This window comes from Buceros rhinoceros, unplaced genomic scaffold (genome assembly GCF_000710305.1).
Source record: "Buceros rhinoceros silvestris isolate BGI_N320 unplaced genomic scaffold, ASM71030v1 scaffold16741, whole genome shotgun sequence".
Lineage (NCBI taxonomy): Eukaryota > Metazoa > Chordata > Aves > Bucerotiformes > Bucerotidae > Buceros > Buceros rhinoceros.
The window spans coordinates 8,615-17,803 of record NW_010392664.1 but is presented as its reverse complement, the minus strand read 5'-3'; the positions used below and the strand labels follow the sequence as shown (position 1 = coordinate 17,803).

General features: G+C 57.4%; 1 protein-coding gene across 1 annotated transcript in view; it reads left to right on the top strand.

Annotated features, from left to right (window-relative positions):
* Window positions 1-8,850, top strand: part of CDK18 (cyclin-dependent kinase 18) — a 13,262-nt gene extending 4,412 nt beyond the window's left edge. The window contains exons 2-15 of the mRNA XM_010144579.1: window positions 2,435-2,568; window positions 2,899-3,024; window positions 4,906-4,962; window positions 5,202-5,316; window positions 5,475-5,569; window positions 5,799-5,861; window positions 6,117-6,240; window positions 6,328-6,448; window positions 6,785-6,882; window positions 7,211-7,316; window positions 7,523-7,565; window positions 8,025-8,115; window positions 8,421-8,498; window positions 8,816-8,850. Coding sequence (XP_010142881.1) covers window positions 2,435-2,568; window positions 2,899-3,024; window positions 4,906-4,962; window positions 5,202-5,316; window positions 5,475-5,569; window positions 5,799-5,861; window positions 6,117-6,240; window positions 6,328-6,448; window positions 6,785-6,882; window positions 7,211-7,316; window positions 7,523-7,565; window positions 8,025-8,115; window positions 8,421-8,498; window positions 8,816-8,850 — 1,286 coding nt within the window. The remainder of the gene's footprint in view (window positions 1-2,434; window positions 2,569-2,898; window positions 3,025-4,905; window positions 4,963-5,201; window positions 5,317-5,474; window positions 5,570-5,798; window positions 5,862-6,116; window positions 6,241-6,327; window positions 6,449-6,784; window positions 6,883-7,210; window positions 7,317-7,522; window positions 7,566-8,024; window positions 8,116-8,420; window positions 8,499-8,815) is intronic.
* The last annotated feature ends 339 nt before the right edge of the window (window positions 8,851-9,189 follow it).

Sequence of the window (9,189 nt, the reverse complement as noted above, 5' to 3'; positions counted from 1 at the left end):
AAAAAAAGGGGGGGGGCCTAAGAAAGGGCAGCCGCCATGTCTGCAGTCTCACTTTAATTTGCTTTGATATCCCATGCAGCCTCATTATTTGCAGAGTGTCGGGGCTCACCGTAATCCACATGAAATGCCGAGCAGAATCGAACAGGCCCTCACGTTTGCACGCCCACAGCTTCACGTCTCCTCCGGCGGGCACCTGGCGAGGTCCTCCAAGCCCAGGACAACCCCAGTCCTGCCAGAGCATCTCCGCGGGACTGGGTGTCTCCGGGCGCTGTGGGTTGCTGGTTCGGAGAGTTGGTGCTGCTGGTTGCACCTCTGAGGGCAGGCAGCATCTTCTGGGCTTTTCAACCTATGGGAACCAGCACAAATTCACCCAAACTGGTGTTTAAAGTGGATTAGCTGAACTCTGCTCCGCCAGATTTTAAACAGCCCTTGGGGTTTTTCTCGGATAATTCGCTTAGGAAGTGAGCGAGGTAAAAAGGTGTGATCCAGTTAATGTCAAACCTGTGCTTGAGGCAGGGTGAGGCTCCTCCGTGTTCCTGCACAGACAGATGGCCAGAGAGGGACAGGGACCAGCGTCACAGGGTGACTGTGCCTGCTTCTTGCCTGCCTGCCCCAAAACTCCTGGCTCTGTTTCAGATGCTCCCAAGCCCAGTGGCATGGGGGACCCGTCCCTGAGGTGAGGGCTCTCTGTCGAGGACACCCCGTATCACTCAGCTCGCAGGTCCCCCAGTCCCCCAGTGACCATGGCACAAAACCGCATCTTTTCCCGGGTCACTTGCCCGTCACCTCTCATCCATCACCCTGAGCAGACTGCAGCCAGGTCCCAGCCCTGCTCAGCACCCGTGAACGCCAGCCCTCCCTCCCCAGCCTTCAGCAATGAGATCATTGCTGGCTGCCTGCGCTCAGCAGCATCGCTGCGCTGAGGGCGGCGGAGCGGGGGATTGTCTCTGCACAGCTCAGGGAAAGGGCTTGGCAGGGGACAGGGCTCAGTGGCCCAGCCTGGGACGTGGCAGGTCCTCGCTGGGGACTTTCCCTCCTCCCTGTGGGGAATCAGCTGCAGGGTGCCTGGGTGGGTGGAGGACACTGGTGCAGGGCCCTTGGACCCTGGAGGCCTCGATGACTTGGAGTGTAGCTGCCAAGTTCAGATGAGAAGGGAGAGAGCTGTGTGGCCGCAGCAAAGGGGACAAAACGGTTGTCCCGGCTCGGCCCCACACCATTTCAGAGGGAGATGCTTCCCTCCCTGGGGAGGTAGCTCTGCACCATCCCAGCACACCCAGTTAGTGCTGCCTTCTCCTTCCCAGCACACCCAGTTAGTGCTGCCTCCTCCTTCCCAGCACACCCAGTTACTGCTGCCTCCTTCTGAATGGCCTGTGGAAACAGCATCTGTCTGAATCGGGGGAATCTGCTTCGCTGGGGTCCAGGCGACCCACGTTGAACTCCTCAGGGTTTGCTGTGCCGCTGTCTGGGTCTCTGTGTGCCAGAAAGTTCCTCCCAATCAGCTGTTAATTACAGAGTGAGGAGGTTTAAGTGAAAGCCTCAAACTGGGGACCAGAGGGAGCTCAATGGCTTATTTTGTTCTGATTTCCTGCTCCTTTCAGGGCTTCTTGGGCTCAGTGAGGCTTCACACCTGGCGTCCCAAGAGAAGAGTGATTTTTCTGAACCACTTTGGTTTTCAAGGGAGCTTTTGTGCTCCTCGGGACTGTGTGCCTGGCTAAGTGCAGCAGGCTGGGGCAGGAAAGCCTGGAGTGTTTTGTTTTGCAATAAGTAACTCTGCAGCCTTTAATCCCAAATACCTTCTGAGAAACGGCCACGTCCTCGGAGGAAAGTGCCCTGATGCCTGTTAGGTTTGGTGGTTCCAGAGGCAGATTAGGTCTGGGTGCTCATCAGCTGCCCAGGGCAGGGCTGTCTTCTGATTCGCTTTGGTCCAGCCCTAGCGCAGGGGGATCCAGAGCCATGGTCAGGCCATGAGGTGTTCCCGAAGTCCAAATGGTGTTCTGTCCAATGGGAGGGTAAGGCTGGGAAGTTAAGATGAACGCTCCCCCGTGCAAAACCCGCTGGTGCTGCTGCAGAGGGGGGAGCTGTTTGGCAATGCTGCCTGGTCTGGGACATGCGAGATCGGGGTGGACTTGGGTGTGAAGCAGTTCCCCTCTCTGCATCCCCATCCCTGTCTTCTTTGTGGGGAAGGGCTCTTCTTTGCTGAGAAGGGCTGTGTGGGTGGCGATGCACCCGGAGTCTGGAGCAAAGAGCAGGTATTCCCTCTGCCTCCTGGATATAGAGAAGGAAGAAGCCTTTATCTTGGCCCCAGAGCATCTCTGGACCTCCCTGCCCTGCTCTTACTCCCTTTTCTCCAAAGGAAGTGCCCTGGGCCTTGACACTTCTGTTACCACTCCAGCAGCTCACTCTCCTTTCCCTTTGTCCTCAGACCTGGCTCAAGGACACTTGCAGCTGGGACACTTGGGCAGGGACTTCCAAGCAGACACCAGCCCCATCTCCCCCTCCGAGGTGGAAGGCCAGTCCCCGATGGCCGTGCGCTACCGCAGCAACAACCAGCGCCGCTTCTCCATGGAGGCAAGTACTGCTGCAGGCTGGGGCGGGCAGAAGGGACACGGCAAGTTCTGTCGCCTCCCTGGAAGAGCTGGTGTTTGTTTTGTGGGGATGTGGCAGTCTCAGACACAAGCCCTAATGATGGGTGCTCTCAGCATGACCTAACAAAGCCCCGTGCACATCCCCACACACACACCCCTTCCCTTTTCCTTTGGCTAAGGGTCCCACAGATGCTGCACCCATTGCTTCACTACTAATACCAGCTCTGGTTGGAGAGCGCCTGGCTGGAGGTCTCGGTGCAGTCCTCCTTTCATCAGATGCACTCATAACTCGCTTCTCTGTCCCTCTCCGCAGGATGTCAGCAAGCGCCTCTCACTGCCCATGGACATCCGCCTGCCCCCCGAGTTCTTGCAGAAGCTGCAGATGGAGAGCCCGGAGTTCCCCAAGCCCCTCAGCAGGATGTCCCGACGGGCTTCCCTTGTGAGTGTCCCTGAGCAGAGCGAGCGCTGCCGGGCACAGCATCTCGCTTCACGCACACAAGTCCCAGCAGCTGCACGTGCCGATTGACACCCACCCATGTGCAAGCTCTCGTGTACCTGCTGTGTCCTAGACATGCCCACACACATCCCTGCCCATGCAAATCCCGCCACGACCATCAGCATCTCTTCCCGGTGTCACTCCTACACGGGCGCATTCCCAGGCCCCCATGTTCCTTCACTCCCTCTGCACACACCTGACTTTCCCCTTGGCCTAGCTCCTTCCAGAGGGAGGCATTGGAAACCCTCCAGCGGTTTAGAAAGTGCTGGGGCCTCTGCGAGTTGAAATGCAAATGCTGATAAATAATGAATTAGCATTGGCATTTCAGTTTCCTCACTGCAGAGCATCAGCATCTGTAGCAGCAAAAACCCGCTGCCCTGTTTACAACTGTGCGCGGCGTGTCCTGCTGCCCAGGGGTGCTCAGGGCTATACGGTACAACAGCAGGGTCTCAGCAGGCGTCCTCAGATCTGGCTGAGCCAGGGAGGAGGAACCGAGAGTTTGCATTTACTTGCCTGTTGTGTCTAATCAATAAAATAGACACAGCCCGAGCAATGTGCCATTAATATTCATGGTCCCCTCCATGAATAAGACATGCTCTTGCAGAGCTGGCAGTACGGCTGGGAGGGCGATCGCAGCCGCCACCGCATTTCCCTGCTCAGGACACATCTCTTCCAGGGTACACAGAGGGGTTGGGGAAGCCAACATGGAATAAAAAACACCACTATGGAATTTGCTGACCAAATCCAGCCTGCACGAGCAAGAAAGCAGCTGCCTGTGGCAGCTCGTGAGAGTTTGGTGCTCTGATCAGCGCCTGTCACAAGGGAAAAACCTGCCTGTGGGGCACATCTGATGAGCTGGGGAGGCTGCAAGAGCCACCCAGCGCTGGGGCTGCCGGTTCTCCAGGCAGAGTCCTTGGCACAGTGATGGGAACTCCCTCGGGGACCCTCTCCCAGCCCGGGCTGTGTCCCAGTCTGTGCCCGCTGATCGGCAGCCGTCTGGCCAGCTCCATCTGCTGATGGCTCGGGAGCAGGGCAGCGTTGCTGGGCTGGGGGCTGCAGGCAGAGCTGGCTGCTGCCCTGGGACTGCACCCACACAAACAGTTTTTATTCGAGAATGACAGCAGTTTATCAAGCTTAAGGAGCAATGGTTTGCCCTGCTGGGACCCATCCCCTGCCCTGGCACACAGGTAATCCACACTGACTCTGTCCCCACAGAAAACTGCAATTTCAGGGCTCTGCCAAGTGTGACACCTAAATCTGTGGCCATGCAGCCGCTGCTCTTCTTTCACAGGGTCCACGAGAGCAGGTCTCAGCAATATGTTAAAGAGTTACTGTTCCAAGGGGGGAAATGTCCCTGTCACGCTTGACTTGAACAGCATAGAGAAAAAAAAATGAATGAGGTCACTGTAAAGTCCAGGACTAGGAAAGCTGGGTATCGGCAGCGGGATCCCACGAGGCTTCTCCCACAAAAAGAGCTTTTTGCACATCACAGCTCCTGGGCTGGTGCTGGTGCCATGTCAGGGCTGTGGGAGGGAGGAGCAGGGGGTTGCTGGGGTGGTGGTGGGAAGGGGCAGTCGTGCAGGCTGTGTCCGCCCGGGGGTCCAGGGTGCCAGTGCCACCTGTCCTGCTTCAGCAGCCAGGCAGTTGTGAAGGTTTTCGGACTGATGGCCTGGCCGCCTGCACGGCTCCTCCAGGCGGGGGGTGGACTTGGTGGCTGATCTGCCCTCTAAGCTGGTACTGTCCACAGTCCTTGACCTTCCTCCCAGAGGTGAAGCCATCCCTGACGAGATCTCTCCCAGTGATGTTTTCCTTTCTCTCTTACAGTCAGATATTGGATTTGGGAAGCTGGAAACCTATGTTAAACTGGACAAACTGGGAGAGGTGAGTAGACTGTGAAACCCCCATTGAATTAAGTTAAAAGGGCAGCTTGGAGTGCTGAGGGCAGACTGCAGCCCAATTTCTTCAATATCTGGCAAGTTTTAGACAAAGTCTTTCTCTGGACTTCAGACTTGGCCCTGTGGCTTCAGATGATCCTGCCTCCAAGTGTTGGGGAGTATATCCGTGTTTTGCCACCCTGGTGCATGGTCTGCAGGGCTTGGGTTTTGTGTCTCCCCACCCAGGGCACTTATGCCACGGTCTTCAAGGGCCGCAGCAAACTGACCGAAAACCTCGTTGCCCTGAAGGAAATCCGCCTGGAGCACGAGGAAGGGGCACCTTGCACGGCCATACGGGAAGGTGAGGGCAGGAGGGGCTTTTCCCTATCACAGCCCCTCACAAGCAATGCAGGTCACAGGGGGGTTGGGAGGTGTGTGGGTGGACGTGTACCTGCAGTCCCACCAGCGTGCAGGTGCCCAGGTCCTGCTGCCCCTACCCGTCACGTCCTCTCCTTGCAGTGTCGCTGCTGAAGAACCTGAAACACGCCAACATCGTCACGCTGCACGATATCATCCACACAGAGCGCTCCCTCACTCTCGTCTTCGAGTACCTGGTGGGTCTGGGGGGCTTTCTGTGGGAACGGGGGGGACGGCTGCCTTTCTGCGGGTGGGTGATGGGGACCCAGGGAAGGAGAGGCTGACAACTGCTTCCCATTGCAGGAGAACGACCTCAAACAGTACCTCGATAACTGTGGGAACCTGATGAGCGTGCACGGATGCCGTTCTGCGGGTGGGTGATGGGGACCCAGGGAAGGAGAGGCTGACACCTGCTTCCCATTGCAGGAGAACGACCTCAAACAGTACCTCGATAACTGTGGGAACCTGATGAGCGTGCACAACGTGAAGGTGAGCCTGCTCTGATGCTCCACCAGCTTTTCTCAAGTCGCTGCCACCCTAAATAAAATCACTGTGCAGGCAGGCTTTGTTCAGCCCCTTCTCTGGGTTGCTGCTGATGGGCCGGAACACTTCTCTACAGTGTGTGTCACCCCAGGCCAGCTTCGAGGGGTCTTTCCTGGCCATGAGTTTGAGAGCTCTTAAGACAGGCTCATTTTTGATGCCCACGACCCAGTGCTAAATGCCAGCGCCTTTTCCTCCCAACAGATCTTCATGTTCCAGCTGCTGCGTGGTCTGGCTTACTGTCATGGGAGAAAGATCCTGCACCGAGACCTCAAACCCCAGAACCTGCTCATTAACGAGAGAGGAGAACTCAAGCTGGCTGACTTCGGTAGGTGGGTCTTTCTGGGGCAGATGCAGCTTGACGAGAAGGTCCAGCTAGGTGCAGCTCCTTGTTTCTCATCCCTTTCGTCCTCAGGACTAGCCAGAGCCAAGTCAGTCCCCACGAAAACGTATTCCAATGAAGTGGTCACACTGTGGTACCGGCCCCCTGATGTCCTGCTGGGATCTACTGAATACTCCACACCCATTGACATGTGGTGAGCCACGGCCCCAAACTGAGCTTCCTGGGGTCTCCCGAGACAGAGGGTTGGGCATTTCCATCCATGTGCCAGTGCAGCATCATACGTGCCCGCAGTGCTGGTTACACCAGAGGGTGGTGGTCTCTCCCAGGGCCGTGCTGTTTTCCGTGTCCCCTGGGGCTCAGGGTCTCTGGAGCACACTGTCCAGAGTGTGAATGGTTACCTGTGGCAGAGAAGGAACGCACCTCCAGGAGCACATTTTCCTCTCCAGGAACCTCAGCCCTGGCCAGGGTGTGGTGGGGCACCCACAGGGCTTCTCCCTCACTAATCCCAGAGCCTCTGCTGCTGCTTTAGGGGTGTTGGGTGCATCCACTACGAGATGGTCACCGGACGGCCCATGTTTCCCGGCTCCACGGTGAAGGAAGAGCTGCATTTGATCTTCAGGCTGCTGGGTGAGTGTTCTGCTGCTCTCCCAAATCCCCACGTGAGGGCAGTGGCTGACTGCAGGAGCGGGGACAAAGCGCAGCTGCAGGAGCCTGGAGGGAGCCCTGGCAAAGCCTTGCAGAGGCGTGGGCAGGGTGGGCAGAAGCTGCCTGCAGCCCCCCTCCAGGCTTGCAGAGCTGTGAGGGCAAGGAGCTCCTCATTGGCTGCCCCATGGGATGCACAGACGAGTCGCAGTCTGCTGGGAAACACATGCCCTCTCTCCTGGCACTCGCATGCGTGAGGCTCTTCTCTCTGCAGCAAATGAGCATGACGGGTTTCCCTCTCTCCCCCTCCCAGGAACCCCGACAGAAGACACCTGGCCTGGAATAACATCCAACGAGGAGTTTAAGGCTTACAATTTCACGCAGTACCGAGCCCAGCCATTAATAAATCACGCCCCAAGGTACCTCCTTGAGCAGGGACACACAGGGCATGGTGGGCTTGCACTGGCACCTGGGAAGACCAGTTTCATTTCCTCCTTAGAGTGCTGGCAGCTTCTGAAGGCAGCCATGCACTGGAGGTCCCAGCTGCCACTTGTCCCTTGCATCAACGATTTCAGTGTCTCCTGGGTGCAATCATGCTCTATTTTTTATTTCCTCCTTCTCTCAGGCTGGACTCGGAAGGCATTGACTTGCTGACAAATCTCCTTCTGGTGAGTGGTGGAGCCATCCGGGTGGATAGCAGAGGGGTTTGCTGACAAGAAGGGACTCTGGCTGTCCCCACACTGGTTTTGGAGCGGGGCAGGAGAGGAGCTGTGCCTGCAGAATAAGTCATGGCCCTACAGCCACGGTGTAGGTGCTATCCCAAACCCCCTCCCATTAAGGATGGTGAACCATCCTTCCCCCTCATCCTCTCACACACACCAACCTGACGATTCACCAGGTACGACACAGACGGTGCTCTCCTGTGGTCACACAGTGTGTGCTGTCCCTTGTGTGCGTGCAGATGTCACTGGGAATTGCCTGCACACCCCTGTGCTGTGGTGCCCGCTGTTTGGACTGAACTCGGGCACTGCATGTGCATGCACCCTGCATGGGGCCTCTGTGCCCACCGAGCACCGTCTCGCACGAGCAGACTGTACATAATCGCCTTTCTCTGGGGCTTTGTGCAGTACGAAGCCAAAGGCCGGGTGTCGGCGGAGGCAGCCCTGCGGCACGCTTACTTCAAGAGCCTGGGAGAGCGGGTGCACCTCCTGCCCGACAGTAAGTGCACCCTGTCCTCTTGCCTGGGGACATGGAGCCAAGAGATTCTGTGCCCGGGGGTGGTGGTTTGCGGCCAGGTCTCTTCGGATGCCTCCTGTCTTTGGTCACCCAGAGGTGCCCCTGCAGCAGGGTGGGGTGGGTGCTTGGGGGTTGTGAGAGCAAGAAATTATTTTGGGTAGGGCAATGTAGAGTTGGAGTGAGCAAAAAGCTCTTGGGCACTGCCGTCCCTCCTGGCTCAGGGTTTGCAGACCGCTGCCGGCTCCGCCAGCCGGGCTGACACCTCTCTCTCTGTCCCCTGTGCTTAGACGTCTCCATCTTCTCCCTGAAAGAGATCCAGCTTCAAAAGGACCCTGGCTACCGAGGCTCAGCCTTTCAGCAGGCAGGTAGGACTGGGGAAGATCACACTGACCTCTCCCAGATGGTGCCACAGATCATGCTGGCACTGGGGTTATTCCCAGTGGGTCCCGCATAGGAAAAAGCCAAACCTGATCCCTGCTGCCTGCTTTAGTCTACAGATTGCCCCTGGAGAATCCTCTGTTGTCACCTGCTATGGTCCCAAAGTCATGTCAGGTGCCCTGAGGCACAGCTCCCTCCTCTGTGGCTCGTAACCTCCTAACCCAGAGCACCACAGGGCTCAGCTTCTCTGCAAAGTGCCGCTCATGTCTAACCTCTCTGACCCCTCTCTCTCTCTCTTCCTCAGCTCGAGGGAAGAACAGGCGGCAGAGTATATTTTAAACTTGGATCTCATGTTCCACTTGTCACCATGGAGATTGAAGCACTGAGAAAGGAGATGGCAACACTCTCCCACCTGACCCACCACAGAATTACTGACTCGAGCAGGACCATGCTCAAGCACCCGTGGCCACAGGCTCTCCCTGCCCGTCCCCACAACCACAGCCCCAAGCAGCCACTGTTGGTGGACCTGTGGCCTTTTTTCCCCTCTCATTTTCACATTGTCCCCATCAGACGTGAGCTGCCCTGCTCTGTGCAGGAGCTCTAGTGAGGAGCTGCCCTAGGCATTGCCTGCAGCGCAGGGTCAGGTGCTGCCCTGGGGAACTGCTCGCTGCCCTTGGC